The sequence below is a fragment of the Coturnix japonica genome, chromosome 19 (genome assembly GCF_001577835.2).
Source record: "Coturnix japonica isolate 7356 chromosome 19, Coturnix japonica 2.1, whole genome shotgun sequence".
Lineage (NCBI taxonomy): Eukaryota > Metazoa > Chordata > Aves > Galliformes > Phasianidae > Coturnix > Coturnix japonica.
The window spans coordinates 7,297,849-7,321,275 of record NC_029534.1 but is presented as its reverse complement, the minus strand read 5'-3'; the positions used below and the strand labels follow the sequence as shown (position 1 = coordinate 7,321,275).

Here is a 23,427-nt window from a genome sequence, read left to right as displayed (position 1 = left end):
TCCCCACATCCCCCTCCCTGGAAGTGACTGAGGGCACCAGGGATGGGGATGTTTTTTGCCTGAGCACAGCCTCCTCTCTGCGGAATGGAGGAGAGCACACCGCTCACCTGTCTGCTCATTGTTATATTGCCTTGAAAGAGATTTGAAAGCTCCTGGGGTGGGAGGTCCCACTCTGCCTCCTGCTGTTGTTTGCTCAGGTCCCAGCTGGTGTTATTAGCATTGGACCCAAAAATCTGCCATCGCGGTGTGACTGCTGCTCACCTGACCTCAGGCTGCGGTGTGGGCTGTGCCATGGTGCTGTGTGTGCCCCGTGTGGGCAGAGGTTTGTTAACCCTTCATCCTGCAGTACGGGAGTGTTGTGCTGGAGCCTGGAAATGAGAGCAGGAACGAGGAGGTGCTGAGCGTGGTGCAGGCTGGCAGCCTGCTCCCTTCCCTGCTTGCGAGGTGCCCTGCAAGAGGAGAAAAACCTGTTGTTTTTCTGCTTTGATGCTGTGAGGGAAACTTCCCTGCCCCGTTTCCCGTTGCCTCACCTCTCCTACTTTCCCTGGAAATGAACGCTGCTTTCTGGCTCCCTGTTATCCAGAGGGATGCAGCTCCTCCCCTCTTATGGCAGCACAGAGCTGGATGGAGCAGAGGCAGCTCTGTCTTGGAGCCCAGGAATACCCAGTGAAGATCATTTCAGATCCAATTGATTTTATTACAGACCAAAATACCACACATTCAGTGGCACCTCAGTACCCAGGATAATTACATTTCTGGGGGGGGGGGGAAGCAAAAATCTGAAGCCAAACATGTTAAATATACATGAACATAGTTACAGCTTGGGCTTTGCAGCGTGAGAACCCAGACCTGAGGACACACAGAGTGAAGCAGAGATAGCGGGGCCTCCCATCCAGGAGGGCTGAGAGCACGTGGCCTGGTGTGTGCAGTGCTGCACTGCTCTCCTCTCTTTGGTGGGAGGGAATGATGGGGAATGGAGTGGCTGCTTGTTGATGTTCTGGAAGGCAGCTGGGGCTGTAACACACAGCCTTTCATCACGAAAGGTGGCATGGCCTTCCTACGGAGCCACAGCAGCCAATTCAGACTTCAGCTAAAGGATTCTACATAATGTGACCATGGCAAATGAAGTGGCAGCAGATGAGGCTCACTGGTTCGTACAGCACTCTCATGCTGTGATATGTGCCAATATCACATAAAAGTAACAACTGTGGAGGAGCTTCCCCACGATGTCCTTTTGCATCCTTTATCATAATTTACTTAAAAGGACTGGACTATTGCGAGCTCCTTCTTTGCACCCTCGGGCATGTGCTGTCTCCTTTGAAAGCTGGCACTGTTTTAGGAAGGCGTACGAGGAGGGAGGGCACTGCATTTCTGTACCTGCGCTCAGGCTGAGTCAGTGTGACTCTCATGTGCTGCCCTCCTGTCCTTGTTCTCTGCACTGCCAGAATAAAAGTGCTGCGATTCTTTTACACACGAGATGTGGGAAAGGAACAGCCATTCATCTTACAGGTTGGCTTCGATGACACAGGATTCTTTGCAGTGCTACGTGGTGTGATTCAGACAACAGCACAATTAAGCAGCATAGTCAAAAAGAGACCAGACAAAGAAATGTCGGCGTTCGTACCATCTGACAAAGCCTCCTGCTTGTTTGTACCAAAAAAAAAGAGGCCCAAAAGATCTGAAACAATAGAAAATGTCCTTCATTGAACACTGTTAAAATCTCCCAGTGCTGTCAAAATGTCTTCAGAGCTTTTCCATGCCCGTGTGCTCGAAGCAGAGCGCCGTGTCACTCCTCAGGCCTTTGTGATGTACCCTTCCCTGATAAGGAAGTCATAGATTTTCCTTGTTTTGTTCACATCGATCTTGATGAGCGCTCTCGCCTGCGCAAGTCGCAGCCCTCCTTGTTTGTTGCACTCGTTCACTAAGGCAGCTTTGTATTCTAAATAGGCTCCGGGGACCAACCTCACCATCTGACAGAGCTGGAAGACAAAGGGGAAGTTAATAAGCGCTACCACTTGTCCTGCTCTCTCGTTCAGTGATCACTGCTGGGGAACTAACGTTGTGGATGCCTTCCTGAGAACAGCTGTGCTGTGTTTTGTGGTGGGGGGGCAGGCAGCGACGGCAGTGCGGGCCTGGAGCCGCAGGTGGGCAGGGAGGAGCCCATGGCTGCTATATTTGAAAACATTAAAACTGAGAAACAAAGCAGGGGATGAAGGCGAGCTGCGGGCTCACAGGAGCGTGGCTCTGAACGTGTCCATGTGGGCGTTGTTCTCTACCAACCCAGGGATGTTCACATGCCAAAGAGACGCGCAAGCAGCAATTCAGCCGTGGCGGGCATCCGCCTGTTAATCCCCAGCACACAAAGTCCTTAATGCCATTCTACAAAAGCAGCTACGCACACATTCACCCCTCCTGGAAATCTAGGGTGGAAACCGTGCAGGGAAGCTGTGTGCTGGGTTTGGATGCTGGGCAGTGCTGGGCAGTGCCGTGGAGCTGCTGCCAGCAGCGCCTGCAGTGCTCCCATCCACTGCCAACAGCAGCTGCTCCACAGCACTGCATCCAGAGGACACGTGGGCTGTCTCCTCCTTTTAATTAGGAAATGCTTAACGATTGTTTGGTAAGAAATGGCAGAATTCAGAAGAACTTCGTTCCCACTGAGAAGGAAACAGGTGCCCATACACACAACAGTGCAGAATGCAGCCGTGGTGGCACGTTCTGCAGTGAACCTCTGAGCTGGCTTTCAGTGTTGCCATCCCCAGAGTTCAGGAAGCCATCTCCAGTCAAAAAAGTCTGAAATAGATCCACGTTTCACTGACACCAGAGTGTGCCCTGTGCACCAGCACAGCTGGCTGAGGGCTGAGGTTTGGCTCTGAGCTGCACAGTGTTAGAGGAACCGCACTGCTCAGGTTCAGCGAGGTGTCCAGGCAGCCCACAATGAAATCCTCTGCCAACCTGAAAACTGATGTTCATTAAGAAAATATCACCCCTGTGCTCAGCCCAGTCTCCTGATGGAGAAGGATGGGCTGCCATCTCTGAATGTTGTAATGGCATGTAATGACCTTGGCTCTCTCCACCTTTCTTTGCTAAATAAGCTAATCTGCCACACACACTTTGTACACACATGGCACTAAATGAAACTAAGAAGCCACCCAGAAAGCCTAGATGGCCACTGTGAGCTGGAACAGGTAGCCAGGGCCAAAGCTGCTGTGTTATCCTCACAGCTGGCGCAGACGGTGCGGGTACACCCCTGCAGTGAACTCCATGCTTTGTACTAACTGCCTTTGCATTCACTTCCTCACCTCTTTCTCCTTCTCGTTCAGTTTCTCGGTCCCTGGCAGCCCAGTGAGGTTCAGTGGCGGGGCACTCCGTCTGCCTGCAGGGACAAGGGAGGGAAACATTGACAAACTGCTGGGGCAGCCTGGAAGTGGCAGAGCCGGGCGTTACCGTAGCAATTAAATCCCCATGATGTTAACCCTGTAGGATCCAAGGGCTCATACTCAGAGGTATTTAGGGCTTAACATAAAAATGGCATTATTTTGACAAAAGGTCTGGTTTTGCAATAGATGTAGTTAAGCGCTGTTCATGCACGCGTGAGGGCTCTTACGCAGTGAATGATGCCTCACCGGCGTTAGGGAGGATCTGCGTGCATAGGGCTGCCTGTTGGGTGGGCACTGCCCCAGCTGGGCTGCACCTCTCAGAGCTGTGGGTTGGGGGGCTGGGGGCTGCCCGTGGCACTGCAGGGTGGGATGCAGGGGTTATTACTGTTGATATGGGCCACACTGGCAGCTTGTCTGGAGGGACAGGAGCCCAGTTACTGGGAGGAAAAGTGCAGCAGTGAGCAATGTGTGCGCATGGCGGGTGATTGCTGGTGCTGCTCCCCCTCTGAGGGATGTAAGCAGTGCACCATGATGGGACAAGGCAGAATTTGGTTTTGAATTTCTAAGAAGGTAGGAAATGACACACACATGCAAACTGCATTAAAGATAATACATTAAGGCTGCAAAGCCAAGATCGTAAAATCTAGAATTAAAGTTAAGCAACGATAATTTGCCCTCTTGTATATTCAGTATGATGCAGCCTTTAATTATAGACACGTGGCAGTTTTTCCACAGTATCCCTGCCTCATTCAGCATGCAGGATGTTCACTTAATTAGCAAGTATTTGGTATTTTGTTTGGGCTTTGTTCAACATGAGATACTGGTTGTAAACACCGCGTGCTATCTGAATTCCGCAGGCAAAACACTTCATTTTCTCTTGGGCTTTTCTCCCTCATCGGCCACAAAATATTCCACAATTAACTTTGCTCTGCATAACAGCCCTTCAGCTGAGGGGACACCATCCCTACCTAAGGGACCCTGGGTGCCAGCCCACACGGGATGCACAGTGCTGCGTTCTCTCCAGGGCAGCACTTCATATTGCTGTGATGTGTACCATACCACACTAGCTTATCTTTAAAAGATAATTTTGTTCTCGTGTGAAAATTATTCTTCTTTCCTGTCTCGTTAATGTGGCTTCAAAATAGGTTTCCAGTTTGTAACTGGAACAACCCAGAAATTCAGCAAAACTGGTCAGTTTTGCACATGGAATGAGCTTCAGAGAGAGGCAGCACTGAGGAAAGCAAGGCCTGTTATCACTGCCATCATCTGCCACTTACCTGAACTGGAAGGGATCGGTGCTGTGGGAGTCGGGCCAGAATCACTGGAAAGAAAGGAAATTTTCAATTGCTTTTGCCTGCTGTAAGTGTAACTGTCTGTACAGCCCTGAGACTTTCTTGCAGCCCCTGCTGCTGATACAACTCAGCTTGCATAACCAGGCCCCAACCTGAGGTCAGCAGGATTTCTAAACATCTACCACTCCCCAGCTGAGGACCAGGTCTGAAACCTGGTGTGTGGGGCTGGGGGGGCAGCAGGAAACGCAGTGGGGACCTACTGGGGCAATGACAAATCACCTCCTCGGCCCCTGCAGCACTTCTTTGCATTGCAGCCTGCTCCTGAAATCAAAGTGCTTGTGAGGACACGTTAATAATGCTGCTACATCTAAAATCACACGAAACATTCTGAGTGTCATCTCTGCTCTCATTAATATCCTGAAAGACCTCATTTCCCTCCATGCCTTCATTAATGGCAGTTAAGCTCCTGAAATATAAAATACAGAAAACGGAGATGCTAAGCCCACACGTCAGGTTTCTTCCCTGAACTTCAGCAAGTTCTTTTGCTGTTAACCCCATCTCTCACCCTTCTGCATTCTGCAGACTGTTCTTACTGTAATAGACCAGGAATGTGTTCATTATCAGACCAAAAAGTGTTTCAGCCCCTCTCAGAGCAAAGAGGAGCTCACAGCACGGCCTTACTGCGCCCATACATGTCAGCTTGTCGGCTGAGCCACTGCTGGCAGGCGCTGCTGTCCTGGATGTACTGCAGCACTTCGGTCAGCATGGTGCGCTTCAGGCGCTCCTCGTCTCTTGTCTTCTTTAGGTGGTCGTATGTTCTTGCACCTGTGGGTAACAGATACCACAGTCTCTCATGCTGCCGTGGTCAAAATGGCCAGACTGTTGTTGTTCTGCTTTGGGGAATAACGGAGAAACTGTTCTCTAGCTCTGGGCCAGACTCTGCTATTCTCCCTCATGACAACTACTTGGCATGAGAAGGTACTGGATTCCACTCCTTGCCCCTCCCTGCCATCAATTTCAGGCCAAAACTGAACTAACAAGACTGCCACAATCCAAAGCCAGGCATTTTATTTGTGGAGAGGCAGCAGCCTTCTCTCCAAGCAGCCCACTTGTGACAGGTAGTGACAGTGCCCCGGCGTGATGCACAGGAGACCACTGTGCCACAATGTGTGTTCTTCTGCAGGGCGGTGAGTGAAGCAGAGCTGTGCCGGGCAGCAGCTCTCCCAGCTGACAGCTCAGAGCAGCAATCAGAGCATGGCCGGGCACATACAGCACTGCCAGAGCTGTGCTCAGTTCAAGTGATAGGAAAACACATTAAAAAATGCCTTTTCATTCAACACATCCTAAATATTGCAAACTCATCCTTCTACACCTTGATGAATGGGAATGGGCTGAATAATGCATCAGGTACTCACTACAGAAATTGGTGATTCCTGCTGCTCTGTATTCCTGTAGGCGCTTTATTTCCCTTCGCAGCTCGAATTCCACTGTTGTATCCCAATGGGAAGCAGAGGGGAAACCCAAAAGGAAAAATGTGGGTCAGTGGGGATAGTGCTGGGAACATGGCTCGTTCTTCTTTACATGCACAGCTGAGCTGTTCAATGTACACAACAGCAGCCAGGGCCAACCTCTCTGCACGAGCCTGTGTGAGCCCTCCCAACCCTCTGCCCGCACTGTAACACCCCTTGATGGCAGATGTAAGCTGTTTCTAGCATTCTTGTGCTCAGGAGAATTACTTTTTCTTTATGCTTTGACAGTTCCTCTGCCACATCCTGATGAAGCAAGCAACAACAGTACAGGATTTCTGGAAGGAACTTCACCAGGTCTGAAAAACAGCTCCATCCTGGCTCCTTTATAGCATCCAGTGCTGACTTTAAACCACAGTTTTCATAACTGGACCTCTCAAAATATTTCCTTGCGGAAAATTCTCCTTTTCTGCAATTGTTAAGATTAAACACCCGTGCTTCTTGTGCTCAGAACTATTTACTGTGTATAGCTTTTATGAGCTGGCTCCAAGACACTGCCCAGTTTTACAGTGAGCAAGTCTGCTGGACTCAAAGTCATTTCCTCAGCTTCTCTGGGGACACGCTCAGTGCCTGCGTGTGGCTCACATGTGAATTGGAGGGTTTGGCTGTCACTGCAACAACAACACGAAGCTCGGGACAAAGGCATATATGTGGGACTCATGATCTGCAGGGTCATAGCTCTGGTATTTAACACTAGTGTCTCGAGAGCACAGTCACAACTGCTGAAATGCTTTGTTCTTTCTAATGAGCAATAATTTTCCCCATTTAAGTCACAGAATTAAGCAGGATGTAATGACTCGTGCTGGAATCTGACTGAATGCGTGCTATGATTATGCATAACGAACTCAAGATGATTCGGTGAGAGAACAATGCCTCTCCCTTTAAGGCAGGGAATGTAATGACAGCTGTACTATATAATTATGCACACATAGAATAGTTTAATGCATATCTTTCAAAGAATTTGCACTTTTCTGCCAGCTCCCCATCCCTCAATGCAGACTTAAGTTTTAGGGATTTTCTTCTCTCAGTGACACGCATTATTGGTAAATGAGCAGTGGGCTTCTGGTAAGAAAGTGCTGCTTCTTGCAGGTGAGCAGCTCTTGACAGCTGAGAAGTCAAAGAATTGGGACACACTTTTGTGGGAAGAAACATCTGTGGTACATTTAATGCACCAACCCACAAAGTTGTTTTTCTGAGGTCATTAGACCAGATGGGGGGAATATGTTCAGGAAAGGCTGTAGATGATGCAACCCCTTATTATGCCTATTGAAGGACATGCATGTTAGAACTCTCAAAATACCTACATGCGTGGCTTTCAATGAACTTATCGTGCTCTACTGGTCCCAGAATCCGTGCAAACCTCCGCATTGTTTCGTAGAGGTCTTGAACCTCCTTTGGGTATCGTCTTTCCAAAACTGGAGGGGGAAAAATGACACACCTTGGTGAGATGATGCTGAAGAGAGAGAGGTGTTTTCATGGCAACTCTGAACTTTTATCATTAAGTTACATGATACTCACTCTGAAATTTTCTGAGGTTGATTAGGCCATGGTCTCTTATAATTCTGTAATAAGGAGCAAAATGGTATTAATGAGAGGCATTAACTTGAGCAATACACATAAACACAGAGGCTTCAGAAGAATCTTTGACTTAAACCACAAGATGGGCCTAAAACCAAACATGTGAAATCTGTATGGCCCTTGAGCTGGAAAGCTGAGAAGTGTGATGCTGTGAGATTTTAATCAGGGAGGTTTTGGACAGTGCTGTGCACCAGTCCAACCCTGACAGCACTAAGCACAAAAGGAGCCACAGCTGCTTTGAAGGGCTGGGAATTTCTTTTTTTAGTCTGAGATTTCACATCTACAGCGTCTCACAACTTGTCTCTCCAAAATTGGAAGGACACTGAATGTGTCACAGAGCATGACTTCCAGCTCCAGGGAAAGGCCTTCTCTTGGAACAGGGGTGAGGGATGAAGGGCAAATGTTACCACTGGGAACAGAATGGTGGTGTTTTTCTATGGCAGCTTGGATTTTACAGAGACAGTGGCTAAGGTTATGCATAACTTTGAGATGTCTGTGACAGGATCAGGGAAATGAGCAGTGTAAGAAGTCAGGTAAGATGCATGACAAATGGTAAGATGCATGACAAAGGTAAGTGCATGACAAATGCATTTGTCACAGGTTTCTGCCAGCGCCATGTGGTCATGGCTGTAGCAACCTGATCAGCATCTGACTTCTGAAATGACAGGAGACTGGTGAGTCCTGGTTCCTCTGGGTCAGCTTTGTTCTACAAATCCATTCTATTTTCCTCAGCATATATAAAAGAAGGGCCCTTTCCTAAGCAGAGAAGACTTTCTGAGAGACCTCAGTGTTTTTATGTCATTTTCCTGATTCTGTTGTAGGAATGAGTGATGTAACTGAGCTTTATAGCACTTTCTTTTCATAAGACACAAGGTACCACATAAGTACATAAGTATTTTTCATTTATAAACAACAAAGAGCCAGGTCAATAAATAGCAGCTCTGAACCTGTCCTCCAGCAGCACTATGCTGTATCATGAGAAGGAAAGGAGGAGTCTTACTACAGATTACTCATTCTTCCAACAGGCAGTAATGCAGCAAGATATAATTTAAATATTGAGGAAAGTATTTGAAATTATAATAAAATTGAATTTAATGAACAGATTGAGTCATTTGAAAAAGCTGTCAAATGAACTGAATTAATGACTCAAACTCATGTCGGCAGTACAGTTATCTTCATTACGTTATGAAAAACCAGCTCATGGACCACTGGGAAGAAAAAATCCTGATGTAAGCAGTCCTATGGAGAAAGGGGGGGTTCTGGCAACCAGGCACACACAGGCAGCTTGTTTTTCCCTAAAGCAGTAAGTAAACAACGTGCGGCCCATCAGTGTTATGTAGGCACAGGACAAACAGAGACTCGTCTCCTCCCCTGTTCCCAGTGCTGGCTCTGAGCAGTTTCCCAGCCACTCTGCAGACTGGCTGTGTCTCACAGGCGTGGTAGAAGCTTAGTTTGCTGAATATAACTGGACTGGGGGTAGCAGTGCGGACAGCAGTGGGAACATGACTTTCCTGCAGTAGGGAGTCCTGGAAAGCAGGTTTTAAAGCGAATGATTTGTTCTCTGAGCACTTAATGGGGGTGCAGATGTCCTTTGTCACCCATATGTCTGTATCAGTCTGTTAATGTGTTTTCTGGCATGGTACCATTGCTGAAGCCATGTGTTTGATGTGCATCTGTGCACAGAAAGAGAACTACATGTCCAGAATGAACTGTGCCATGCAAACCTCCCAGCAGTAGGTCTCCCTGCATGGCAGCAGTCTGGAAGGGTGCTGCAGGGCATCAGTTATGCTCAGTACTGCAGCAGGGCTGGGTGACAAAACGTGGTAATGAAGCAAAGAAACACAGTTACTGCTTTGTAGCTTGAAAACTCACTTTTTTCTTCGCTGTCTTTCCTTTAACCTGGAATGGTAGATATCTACAACTGCAATCTTCAGAGCTGCAAAACAGAAGAAAGGATTACAAAATATGTGACAAATCACTTTGTTAATGCTAATTTTCAAGCCTTTATGTTCATGGCAGGCTGAAATTGTCACTTACTTTGATGTTTTAAAAATCCCATGGTAATTTTGCATGGGCATAAACCACCAGAAGCACACGCTAGCTGTAGAGCCTTTCTCTCAGTTCTTCTTTTCAGACATGTTACTGCCTCTAAGTGTGAACTTGGGCAGATCCCAAAAACTTCTTTCCTTTATACAACCCTAGAGAGTTTTACTATTAGCACGTATTTGTTTCTTTGTATGTGCTGTACATCCTCCCCCTCTACTCTGCCCTGGTAAGGCCTCATCTGGAGTCCTGTGGCCAGTTCTGGGCTACCCAGTACAAAAAAGACAGGGATCTCTTGGAAAGAGTCTAGCAGAGGGCCACGAAGATGGTGAAGGGCCTGGAGCATCTCCCCTATGAAGAAAGGCTAAGTGAACTGGGTCTGTTTAGCCTTGAGAAAAGAAGACTGAGAGGGGACCTGATCCAGGTCTATAAATATCTGAGGTGTGGGGGGCAGAGTGGTGAGGTCAGACTCTTTTCAGCCGTGTGTGGAGACAGGACAAGGGGAAACAGCCCTTCCAACCCCTATGATTCTATGATTCTGTGATTCTGTTGTTAGACAAGACTTCTGAATAGCATAAACATCAGATGGAGGGTCTGAGGTTTCACCTCAAACAAGACTTGTCTGCACATAATGAGGAACTCCAGAAAACAGAAAGGCCCAGTTCTGCATTGAGCAGATTCAAAGTAGCCTTTGCTACCATTCTTGAAAACATGGACAAGATTTCAGCTCATTAACTTCTAAATGCATCTATCTGCTGGAAGAACAAAGAGAAAAGTTCAGAGCATTGTGAGGTGATGGAGGAAAATGCCACCCTTGTTAGGAACCACATCCAGTTCAGAAGGAAATCTGTCAGCAGTCCTGACTGATCCCCTTGGAAATCCTTCGGCTTCTCGTTCCTGTAACCACTGGGATAATAAACTCTTCTGGTACATTCTTTAAAGCTAAGGGGATCCGCATCAGTTCCCTCGTTTTGGTAAATAACCTCAGATTCTCAGCCATTACTTGGCTGGGGTTGGCTGACTCCTTGGTCGGTTTGTTCCTTCAGTTAAGCGTTTCCAGACACTCCTAAAAGGAATAAGCTTACAGCCTGACAGTGGGTTCGGTCTGCAAAGACAAGGTGTGACTGCAGCTAAGTGAAGCCATAGCCAGGACCTGCTCTTCTCCCTACAGCCACAAGAAAAGGGCACAACCAATACGGGCATCTCATCGATTGGACTCTGCTAAATAATGAATAGCACAATTAAGAAAGGAGTGTGGTTATGTGGTTTCACGTCCATTTAAGAATCTGTGTTGATGTGTAAACAGCAGGAAGCTCTGAGCCTGCAGCAATCAATCCGTGCAGTCCTGGGGGTAGCATCACTTCTTGCAAGCAGGGACAGCTACAGCTGCGGGCTGTGCAGTGCGCTCTGGCTCTGTCAGCATCATGTTCCACTAGCTAGATCCTCAGCTAAAAGAAACTCCCTAATTTATACAAACTGATCTGCTGCTAATGCAGGAGCAGAAGATCACACATTAAGGTAGGAGGGTGGTATGTCCTTGCTTCTTTTTGCTGTTCCCTTACAAAAGCAGAGTGCTCAGGAGCCATTGTGTATTTTCATACGTGGTGCTTAATTTCCCTAATTTAAGAACAAGCACAGCTGGGAAATTTTCCCTCGTGCTTAAACAGGAGGAGAAGGGAATGGGAAATGCCATAACAGAAACACAAATTAAATATATCAGAAAGTTTTGGCACCAGCTTGTGGAAAATAGTGCAGTATTTATAAGCCCCACGCAGGCTCAGGCAGCACGTTATCTTCTGGGGTTTGTGTGGGCAGCACATGTGGAAATTGCACCGGAGAACCTCTATCAATATCACAAGTAATTGTGCATCAATAACTGCTGCATTTCAGTGCTTTCAGCTGAGCATAAAACATTCTGAAAGAACTTCTGATTCACTGAGAGGGGAAAAAAGGGGGCTCACGAGAATAGGTGAAGGGCAAAACCGCAGCTCCTGGGCAAAGGAAAAATGATCATTTGCTGCCATGTGTGCTTTTGGAAGGGCTTCTGTTTTTAATACCTTCATACTGAGACAACTGATTACAAGATCTGGAATGCATGATTAACTCGGACTACTACACTGTTACATGCTGCATTAAAATGAGAAAAAGAGATGCTTTACAAATGAAAATGATTGGCTTCTGCTTTTTCCCTTGAATTATACTAGGGAGGCAGCTGTTTGCCCTGGTAACCTAAGATAATCCAAGTTGACATCACGTTCAAAGTGCCTGCTTTGGGAAGGGAGAAGGGTTTTTGAGATGTTCCCAACAGCCTTGAAGGCTGCAGTGATAGGCAGAAATTCAAGGCTCCTTTCTGCATTCCAAAAAATCAAAATATTTTGGTCTCTCAAAGCAGCGTCCAAAACAGTTTTTTTGCTTTTCATTCCTCTTCATTTAGTCTGCACAACCCTTCCAAACACCAAGTGAGACTTTTGTTTCACGCTAGCTAACCTGTGCTTGGCATGCAGGAGCCAAATAATGGCAGGAATGCAAAGCCATCAGACAGGCTGTGCCTCGGGTGGTGCAAACTTCATGGCCACAACCCGCATCTCCCCCCTGCAGAAGAAGCAGGGCTCTAAGCAAGCAGAGAACCAGCCCTCAGACTGTCAGGACCTAAGAGAATAAGCACCATGCAATATTAGGACATCAACTGTCTTGTATCTTAAGAAATGTCACTACTGTACACCCAGAGTTGCAGTCGATTCCCAACATACTTCCAAACTTGCAGTCTCAGCAATTATTTCCTCGTGTTTGAAGTAAAAATCATTTACATGAGAGGGAGAAAGAGCCTGGGAAAAGACAAATGACTTATGTTATAATTCAGTCTGATGAAAACTTGTAATTCATGAAATATTCAAGCACTCTGGGCTGCATTCCATTTGTAACTCGTTGTTTCACTCAATCGGTCCATTACAGTTTTGTTTCACTGCAGTATTTATTTGCATGCGCTCACCGGGCTGTAATGACTGCAGGAAAAGAAAGTTTGGAAAGTTAACTAAAATTTGAAAGATTTCATCAAATTTGTACCATCTCTCTGAGACAGAGAGGTGATGCAGCGATGCCGGGGTGCTGGGAGCAGCGTGAAACAGTGGGTGCAGGTTTCTGTGCTCCTCACAGAGGAGGAGCTCATATTAAACTACATTCTTCTTTCTTTTGGAAATACTGAGAATGTGCTGAGTGATGCTCAGCAGGTAAAACCCAGTGATATTACTGAGCGGAGATCAAGCAGTTTAGATGCAGAACTTTCTGTAGTTTTAAGCAGAGTGATGGGAAGGAAGAAGGGGGAATTCTGTTTCAGTGCAAGCACCAAAGATGTTCCTGCCTTATGAGCAACCCAGCCCCTGCAGCACAATCTATGGCTTGAGAAACCACAGAAGTTCTGCTCACTGTGTCAAGGTCTAGCTAGAGTAACCTGCAGCAAATGGAAAATAAAAGTAGTTGAAAAAACCAGTCTTGGACTCAGCGAGGTTTAACACAAAGCAGGAAAACAGACTGAGGGATTTTTTGTAAACCTGATGCTTAATTTATTCTGCCAGACTCTACCTGGGCTTCTCTGGGTGATTAATGTGCTAAAACTCAGTACCTTAGGAGAAAAGTTTACAGTTTGGCCAGCAAACAAGGAGTTTATCTCAAGCAGATGTAGTGGAGGGCAGCAACAGCTTTTCAAGGACGTCTCTGTGAGGTGCTGTGCAGGAACACTGCCAGGGATGGCTGGGGCAGAGCTGTGTGAGAGCACAGCCCCACGGCTGCCTGCAGCCTCCTCTGCCCCTAACAGGAAAATGCAGGGACTTCAGTCACCCAATTGACCGTCCCTGCCTTTATACCCACATGCTAAGCCATTTTGTGCTAGCCTGGAGAAGGGAAAGATCTGATTCCAAAGTTTCTCTCAGAAAATAATTATTTCCCTCACTAAGATGCCTCATGTTAGAGAAAAACAGCTGGCTAGGCCCCGGGACTTCATTTTTTCAGAAGCATTCTCTCTCCATGGGCAGATCTGGAACAGCTGTGGGAAAGCTGCTGCCAGGGCCTCTGAGCTAAGGGACTGAAAATGCAGTCAGTCACGCTCCATAGGCTCTGCCGAGCGGAGTTTTCACAAGGCAAACACCTGACATTCTATACTAAATACTGGAGACAACTAAAGAATGGACTAAAGAACACCCAATGAAATTATCAGGCAAAAGATCGGGCCGACAGAAGGAAGTATTTTTTCATGCAACACGTAATGAAATTGTAGAACTCCTAACTCGATTGCGGAATTCGCTGCTACAGGATGTTAAGGGGAGAATCACAATTATATACAGTTGCTAAGTTCATGCAGGACAGTAACTGTGGTCAACATGGTATCATCATGGTCTGTGTTCAACAATGGTACTAACATCTGGCTGCAGAAAACTTGGGAGATAAGCCAGGAAAAGCATCAGCTGGACTTCTCTTACATTCTTCTTCTGCTGTGGGACAACAGGGCACCAGGCAGACCTGTGGCCTGGCCCTGCAGAGCTGTGTGATGCTCCAAAGAGATGAGGAAAGGTGATTTGTTTGCATTCAGACCGGAGGTTTAAGAGGGGGCTGAGAGGAGACATCTATCTCACCTGGCTGACCTGTGCAGCAGCAGGAAGAACATGTGTGAGGGGTATAGAAGAAAGTGCTGATAAACCGTTAAGCAATCAATTAATGCACAGACTAGGAGAGTGTTTTGCTTTTTCTGTTTGCCAGAACTCACTACAGGACATAGAAGAAAGTCTGTTTTAATAGTAATAAAAAGTAACAGTGGAGAAAGGGCATGATGAATGAGTGACACGGCCACAAGCCAGTTCCTCTTCAATAAAAGTTAAAAGGGAAAAGAGACTGATATATGATTCTCATTTTATTTTTTTTTTTTTTGAGCCAAGGGAGACTGCATTCCTTAGAACTCTGTGTGCACTGCTCAATTTCAAACTGACTTTTGTAAGCTTGGAAAGGCTATCTGTACACAACAGGATCTGTCTGCCTGCAGAGGCTCCGAAGGCCTTAGCTGAGAGCTGCCTGACAGGAAGAGGGAATTCTGAAACACAAACACAGTACTTTTAAACATCAGACTTTTCCCCACATTTATAAGTAAATGTAATCTTTATTTGTCTATGGATTAAAGCTTAATTGTAACACTTCTTGATATTTGTATTATTAAGGCAGTGACATTCACGGATGCTCAGCAGTGGTAACTGGACCCGTAACGACTCTCTTCTTAATGAACTTCCTAAGGTACAGCTAATGTACTGTAACTCTGTGCATGTTTAACAACTGAAAAACGTGCACTTCAAGAGTGTAACTGTTCCAAAGTGTTGTTCCTACCATACACATCTCCTTGCTTCCCATCTCAATCCTATCTTAGTAACAGATTTCCTAAAAAAGAGTAGTTAGAATAAGAGGCAAATCTTCTAAGAAATGAGATATGGCAGCAGAGGGGAAGGTGTTCCTCTTCTTTCTGTATCAGAAGAAAAGCCGTGCCTTGCTATGATGCTCATAAGCATTATGTGAGTAGAAAGTGTCCTTCAGGCAGGGAGGGGAGGTGCCATCAAAGCACTGTACTTCTGGTTGTAATGGTTGTGTGGGTCTTTATTCAAACACTGATGTACTGCTGCCCATTTCCAGGCAAATTGCTAGCTGAGATAATTTACTTCTTGCATCAAGCATCACTTGTGTTGTTCCTATAGAGATGCCTATTACTGACTGAGGCTGTTCCTTTTGGGTCATGTTCTACTTTACAACTGATTATGTTTTAGTAGCGAGTAAAGTGCATTATGATATATATAAGTACCATTTGTACATCAATTAATTAAGAGCTTTTAAGAGATTTGAAACAGAAGACCACAGAAATGTTAGTTTAAACCCCCGAGATCATTAAAAATGGATGTTCACTTTAAAATAAGTCTGTAGAGAAAAAGACCCACCAAAATACCGTTCAAGCAGTGCATGAAAACAAGACTTACCATGCAAAATGTCTGAATCATCTTCTACAAAATCAATATCTCTCAAATCCCATTCAGCATAGTTGTCAAACTCCTGTTCAGAGATAATTAATAAACTGTCACTTAACTAGCATTAAAGGATTGGTACTGAGTTTCAGGACACAGGTATGTAAGACAACAGAGGCATTTCCTCATTCATGGCTGCACAAGGTTCTGTCTGTGAGCAATGCACGTCACCGGGCTGCCTGAACAAAAGAATGGACAGTGTGCACCTCCATGGCCGTAACCGGGATAGGACATGCTGAGGGGACAGTTAAACCCGTGGGAGACTGTCTGTGACTCCTGTGTTGTGTTAGAAGTTCTGCTCCAATATGTAACAGCAGTACTTTGCATGCAGCTGAGTTCTTCACTCTGTGCACAGCAGCTTGCTTTGCAGCAGCACACAGACCCTGAGCCCACAGCTAAAACACTGAAATGACACAGGTCTTCCAGGCAGTCTTTGGATCAGACTGCTGTGTGCTTCTCTGAGGCACATGGAACAGAAGCATACAGAATGTGAGCTCCTCCGAGTGCCCAGCTCACAGCTCTGTGTCCACTTACGTAAGAGGTGTAGGTGGCAGTCATGTCCCAGCACTGCCTGGCTGCACCACAGCCGTTACTCCTCACTGTGATCAGCCCATCCTGTCAGCACTGCTGTGGCTTTTATACCTTTCAGACCTGCAGGCAGGGGTGTGTGTTTGCTGATCTTGCATTCAGTCTCAAATATACAATAATGGGAGAAGGAATTCTTACCTCGACAAAGTCAGCTCGCGCTGGCATGTACCCGGCCATGTCTCTGGAGAGCAGGGAGTCAAAAGTGGGGCGGGGGGGATCATCAGCAGCTGGGAAAATAAAGGCTCTCAGTCATCATGTAGAGCACAGGGCTGCTTCTCATACAAACTGCTTTGTATGTTGTTTTTTATTTCTTTTGTGCAAAAGAAGTGGGGATAGGTGAAAAAAAAAAAATGCCTGGGGGTATATGCAGGGTTATGGTCAGGAAAAGCCTGAGTCCATCTGGAGAAAAAAGGCAGTAATCTGAGATCTGCACAGTATTCTCAAAAGTCAAACGAATTTGAGGCAATAAACAGACTATAAAACATGAACTCTGGATTTCAGAACCCAGCATCCCCCCTAAACCTCTGCAGTCGTGCTCTCAGTGCACAGGTTCTTTTTGGTTAATAGCAACAGGGGCGTTCAATCTGCCACCTTCTGGGTGCCGTTTACAGAGCACTGCAATTAAAGCCTGACAACTGAATTTTTACAGTGCTTCCCAACTGAGGATCTCGGAATTTACAGACAATAATGGACTGAGGCACACAACACACTTGTGAAAGAACTAAGAGTTGTAAATCCTGTGCTACAGATAAAGAAAGCTGGAGCTCAGAGAATTTTTCTTGGTACAGGTCACATAAAAATCAATGCCAGCAACCAGGGATAGAAGCAAAACGGGCCAGTTCCTACTAAACACTTTCTCATGAAATCAAAACCTCCAGATAGCAAACAATCCTTTTTGCCCAGCCATTTTGAAAGCCTTGCATTGACAGACTGGGGGAATTCTAAAGATGATAGATTGCACAAAATGTGCCAGTTTTCCTCCAATTGCTGAAATTTAACATAGACATTTTAAAGACACTTTTAAATAGATTTGAAATCAGCGCTGTTTAAAGAGAGTGGTTTTATGATAGATTACACCAACTAGAAAGGCTGCTAGAAAATGGATCATCAGATGAAATGTTCTAGAGCTAGAAACCCTGAGGTCTGGACAAGAGCAATCGCTCATGTTGGTGTTTACAAGGAGCATGTGCCGTTATTTTGATCCCCGTGTGATGCAGCTTTGAGTTAGTTTGTCTTTTGAACAATTACATACAACCAGGCTTTTGTTGTGGGTGTTTCTGAATGACCAATTTCACTGGTTGGGCAGAAACTTCAGGTTTTCAGCAGCTGATGGCGATATCAGACCACTCTGTTGCCTCCCTTCTCCCACTGAATGTGTAGTCTGCTATATTTGATACCACCATGATTTAATGCAGTGCACAAAAAACCCTACACTGTTCAAGTCAGCCACGAGAATGAGTTCTCCTTTTAGGAATGAAAAGCAACCAGTGTGTGTGTGGCGTGTACCTTCCTCCACAGGCTGCTTGTTTCATTTCTGCAGAGCAAAGACCATGCAGACAGCTGTGCGTGCTGCTGGCTGGGGGTACTCACGGTGGAAAGGAATGGCTGTTTCATTGTGCTGCGCCTCCTCCGCCTGCTTCAGGTTCAGCAATGTAGATGCAAACAAGGGGTTGTTGATGAAGTGTTTCATGTAATGTTTCTCACACTCCTCCTTGGATTTTGTACACATCTGGTTGGCCACATCCTGCCTGAAATGGGGAAAGAGGGATGTTTAATACAAAGAACATGGAAATGTTGAGGTTTTTTACTATTTTGTAGTGGTAAATTTAATTATGAACAAGAGACTGACTACACAGTGTGCAGAGAACTGCTCTGCAGTGACACAGAAGGAACTTGAAGTGCACTGTCTTAGTAAAATGGCTGTGTAAGCTGAGGCCTTTAAAACCATATCAAAACACCAACAGCAATCATTCTAATTTCTTTTACAGTACAAATTGGATGCAAAGGATTCCAGGAAGAAATGTCACTTTTCCCTTCATCCAGAATAAGCTGAAAAAAGCCAAATGTTTAAGGAAAAAGTTAAGATTACTTGTATTGCTAAGTAGGGCGAACTGCCACTAGGCAGAATAACTGCAACCAGTTTTCAGTCTTAATTACCAGTAAGCTATACATAAGGGCGCACAGTTCTCTTTCTGTATAGTTTGGTGTTCTGTGCATTTTATCATAACATAAGAGAGAAGAGAGAGAACACATTACCACAGATCTCCTTTAGTTACAGATGCATAAAAATCCTGTAGCAGCTACAAAAATGAACAGAACACGTGAAAATATTAAATATTTCCAATGCTTTATTCTAACCATGACAGAGAAGCAGGAAACCAGTAACAGTTCCTGGCTGGGCAACTGTAAACAAGCTGAAACCACAAGATAAACATTGCAGTTGATTTTTACATAGGAATAAACTGAGGCAAAGAAAATCTCATCCAATAGTTGAGTTTCTTCCTAACCTGGTGACTTCAGTGTGAAATGAGGGAGCTCTGTCCTTCAGTAGAGGTGCCATTAAAAGCACGAGGCCCTTACCAGCTTCCTAGTGTCTAACAGCAGAGATGAAAACAGAATCCATGTTCTGCTTTAGTTGCTAAATTGGTATCTCACCCACGATGAGTCACTGAGCATTCAGTGTGCTCCGATGCATTCAGCAGTAAGATCCAGTGAAATCAGAGGAAATCTCCCCCATCATTCACTGATGGTGGCTGAGCCCCTCCATTCTCACCAGTTTCCAAATCCGCAGTCCATCACAGCTTCCAGCAGTGCCATTTCCTCTTGAGCTGTCCAGTTAGGATCCAAGACAGGGAAATCTGAAGTCTGGAGGAAAAAAAAGCAGCAGATCAAACTGCTGTGATTCTCTGTTATAATCCACCATACAAAGAAAGAAAGAAGCTGCAGACTACAGGGCAACACAGCACATAGAACTGGCTGTTTTTCAGTTTTACTGTGCGTCGTGAATCCTGGTAATTGTTGAATTACTGAAGTTATTGGGTCATCAATTACAGTAGATACTGGTTTGTCACTGCATATCTCAGCACGCTGTTACATGTGCTGTCTACCACTTGTAATTCAATGTTATGGCATGAAACAGTAACAATAACAAAAAACTTTTTAAGCAATTCATTTTTGGGGAAGGAAAAACAACAACAGAGAAACAGAAGTTAATTTACATGGTTAAAGAATTGGAAAGTCTAGGGAGATGCATTGTGCAATCCAGACAGAAGGAAAAACATAACTGAAGCATCTCCACTATTCCATTATGTTTCAGATGGACATTTTTCCTTCCTTGCAAGAAAGACTTCTTCATTTATTTAATAGTTGTAAGCTTAAGGATCCAAGAATTGTGTCAGTTACTGTTTTATGTGTTATTTGTAAGCACGGGTCTAACTGCTGGGGAGTAAGAGAGCTCAGGACTGAGTAGGTGTAACCCAAAAGGAATATTTACCATTATCTCGTAAGTGTGATCACTTTGGTGTTTCTTGTACTCAAATCCTCGTGTGAAACACTGCAGAACGAAAGATGAGCATTATGTTACTCTCTTCTGCCCTGAAAACATTGTGACTGGCATTTTTCCCCCCTTACATTCTCTGACTACTGCTTATCCAAAAGTGACCGCCTGATATGCTGAAAACAGCATCTGCTTTTTCTGATGTGAAATCAGAAAAAAACGTGTAATGGCAGAACAATTTGTGTTATAACTTTGAGGCTGTGTGGTATTCTGGTCTTGTACACCAAGACCCAACTCGTGTGCAGCTCCATGCTTTTTGTTAGGTATTTATAGCCAAGATAGGCAGGATAAGAAACTTGGTGCTATGTTATGTGTCATTCCTGGAAGGGAGCACAGAGCATTCTGCAGTATTGAAAGTGCAGTTTCCTTTTGGAGTTTTGATAAAGCTCCCTTTTTGGTATTAGAAGTTGTTGCCATTTTTTAGTCATAAATAATTAAAACAATCCTTTCTGTGGTGATCTGATCACACGTACAATTTGTAAATAACTATTATCTGGTCAGAATTATTGTCTATATTGCAAACTTCCTGCTGATTTTCTTTTCCATTTGGGAGGTTAAAAAAAGAAAAGAAAGCTGAAAAGGGACAGGGAGAGGGTGTTTTTTGATGGATTTTCTTTTCTGTGCCATCAAAGTGACAGAAACAATACTTCTGCAGACGTGCAGTGGCATGCTGTGTTACAGTCAGGCCTTTGGCAAGCTCTGGCTGCCTTCACAAAGACCTTGCTCAGCTGCTCATGTCTCAGTTCTTCAGCCTCTCATATTTTCTTTGTCATTTTCCTCTCCCTGAGCAAATAACTGTGTTGATATGAGTTTATGGAGACCTGTTATTAATGTGTTTATGGAGCGGCATGGCACTGGACAGCCTTTGATGAGTTTCTCAGAGAAATGAATGTCTTTGCTTTCATCCTTGCACTCACCTGCAAGCACAGGAGGAAGGGAGGAGGCCCACACTCCGCACACTTCACGTAGGGCTCGATGAGGTACGAAGAGCAACCTCTGCATGGAGGTTTATCGAAGGGGTCATCTGCAAAGCCAGATGTAAATCTCATGCAACACAAATGTGGCACTGCTTTTGCAATCACCCAAATTCACTCGTGTCCAGCAATTCAAAACAAACTCAGCTGTATGCAACCTCTTCCCTACTGATAAAAGTTCATTCCTGAGCTGGAGTTCTAAGACAGATATTGGCATTTAAACTTTGCTATGGACCTGGTCAATTGAGGGCAACTTGTTCGATCACACTGGAATCAAGGAACAGCTCTGCAGCAGCTGTCTGGTGCTGCTCAGCAGTGATGGCAGCTGTGTGAGCTGTCTGACTTGACTCAGTGCCCAGGGACCCAAGGCTTTATGGAGAATATTGCACAGACAGCAGCACTCTCCCATCCATCCTCCCTGTCTGACTCAAAAAGCATATTGCTGTGGTTGCAAAGGCATTGGCTCGATTGTTCTGTAACCTGCCCAAACCTCAGGCTGCTGAACAAGGAGTGCGACACTGCTCTGCAAGTTCTTATGTTGTTCACTGCAAAATAGTCTAAATACTGTCTTAAGCCATATTTGTTTTTAAATGCAATTTAAGTAGTGAAAAGCAGACAAACAAGATCTGAATGGCCTCCAAATCATTCCCGTCCTCATGCAGCCGAGGATTTGATGGATCAGATGCTTCTGTTGCTGTCTCCCTCCCCAGTTCAGACCATGGTGAACACCTCCCTGCAGCACTGTGGTACTCACTGCCGAAGGAGGCCAGGCGCTCCATCCTCTCCCTGGAACACGGGCTGCCCCAAATGCAGATCACTGTGTCCAAAGTGGTGTTGTGGGCTGGAGAGGTGGCTGAAATCCTCACAGCATCTTTGAGTGGAGAACAGTGAGCAGCCTGTCACAGGGACTGAGGTGGGGTCAGGCCCTGCTGCCCCTGCTGGGTGAGAGGTGATGGCTTCTCGTTGTGCTGGAAAGGTCTGGTTGGGTATGAGGAATAATTTCTTTATTAGAGCAATNTCAGCTGCCGGCACTATGGGGGGGGGGGGGGGGGGGGCACCATCCCTTCAGGTGTTCCAGATGTGGGGATGTGGGGCTGAGGGACGCGGTCAGTGTGGGTGGGTGGGGGATCTTGGAGGTCTTTTGGGACTGAATGATTCTGTGATTCTGAAGGGGTGAAGTGGTGGCCCTGCCAGGCAGGGGGGCTGGAACTTCATGATCCTTGAGGTCCCTTCCAACCCAGGTCATTCTGTGATTCTATGGGGACACACCCCAAGGCCCCAGCAGACAGTGACACAAGTGATGGCGGTACCGGGAACCCGGGGGCGGACTGTCTGTGTCAGGCACATTTGGGCACTTTGCTATTAATTCTGACGGGCGCTGCTCCCTGCGCTCCCACACGGCGCCCCCGCCCCGCTCTGCAGCACCGTCCTCCCCTCACCGGAAGGCGGCGCCCTTCCCGCCCCGTGTCCCCGCCCCCTCTCCAGGCCGTGAGGTGAGCGGCGGGATCGCGCTGCCGCCCGTCCTCCCGCTCCCTTTTCCTCTCCGCCGCAGTTTCCATCTCCCCCGCCCCGGATCCGGCTCCTCCCCGCCGTGCTTCGCTCCCGACTTCCCTCTGGCCGCTGTCGGGCCGCGCCCCGCCGCCTCTCACCTCACGCCGGGGCAGTTCCCGCGCGTCACGGCCTTCGCGAGGCCGCGTCACCGCCGTGCGCGTGCGCTGAGGCGTTGTACGTGCGCGGCCCCGGCCCGCTCCGCCCTCAGAGCCCGGGGCGATGCTGCGGGACGGTGTCAGTGCCGGGCAGCGGCGTTGTGCTGGGCCTGCAGCGCACACACAGCGATTGAGGACGTGTTATGAATTTAATTGTGCGTCCTTTAGAGCTGCTCTTCTGGCCGAGGCTCTGACTGCTGCCCTCTGTGTGCTGGTCCCCCCCTGAGGGCTGTCACCTCGTCCCCATTAGTGATAGGACCAGAGGGAATGGCTTCAAGCTGCGACAGGGGAGATTCAGGCTGGACACTACGAGGTATTACTGCTCAGAAAGGGTGGTCAGGCACTGGAATGGATGCACAGGGAGGTGGTGGAGTCATTGACCCTGGGGGTGTTAAAGGATGTTGTGTTGAGGGACATGGTTTAGTGGGAGCTGTTGGTAACAAGTGAACGGTTGGACTGGATGATCTTTTAGGTCTTTTCCAACCTTGGTGATCCTATGATTCTATGATTCTGCTGCTGGCCTGCTGCTGATGTCCCATTTTGTGTGCAGCTCGGCAGCTGTGATGGTGGTTCAGATGACATGCAGTGCTAGAGGGACGTGTTCTGAGGCTCACAGGTTGTTCCCATTCAGTCCTACAGATTCTGAAGTGTTTAATCCCTTGCATGGGAGCTGAAGGTGAGAGCTGTTCTCTAACAGACAGATGCAGCCTTTGGCAGTTCATATCTGGAAGGTGAAGATG

General features: G+C 46.5%; 1 protein-coding gene across 2 annotated transcripts; it reads right to left on the bottom strand.

Moving 5' to 3' along the window:
* Positions 1–676: 676 nt before the first annotated feature.
* Positions 677–22,723, bottom strand: TADA2A (transcriptional adaptor 2A). 2 transcript variants are annotated; one of them, XM_015881144.2, is made up of 16 exons: positions 22,631–22,723; positions 21,736–21,959; positions 20,925–21,031; positions 19,945–20,004; positions 19,225–19,316; positions 18,042–18,199; positions 16,590–16,678; positions 15,819–15,891; positions 9,646–9,709; positions 7,714–7,757; positions 7,500–7,610; positions 6,085–6,156; positions 5,362–5,494; positions 4,655–4,698; positions 3,300–3,373; positions 677–1,979 (listed from the first exon to the last, which is right to left on the bottom strand). In XM_015881144.2, exons 2-16 carry the CDS (start codon positions 21,758–21,760, stop codon positions 1,794–1,796), a joined length of 1,332 nt encoding a protein of 443 aa, XP_015736630.1. In that variant the 5' UTR covers positions 21,761–21,959; positions 22,631–22,723; the 3' UTR covers positions 677–1,793. The 2 variants fall into 2 exon arrangements, with proteins under 2 accessions (XP_015736630.1, XP_015736631.1); XM_015881145.2 differs by lacking the exon at positions 22,631–22,723 and adding an exon at positions 22,421–22,444.
* Between the last annotated feature and the right edge of the window lie 704 nt (positions 22,724–23,427).

Coding starts and splice junctions, on each gene's coding strand:
- TADA2A (XM_015881144.2), bottom strand. CDS start 21,760: ATGGAGCGCCTGGCCTCCTTCGGCA. Junction 19,317..19,944: donor ATCACACTTACGAGATAATG/GTAAATATTCCT, acceptor TTTTTCCTCCAG/ACTTCAGATTTCCCTGTCTT. Junction 3,374..4,654: donor ACCGATCCCTTCCAGTTCAG/GTAAGTGGCAGA, acceptor TTGTCCCTGCAG/GCAGACGGAGTGCCCCGCCA.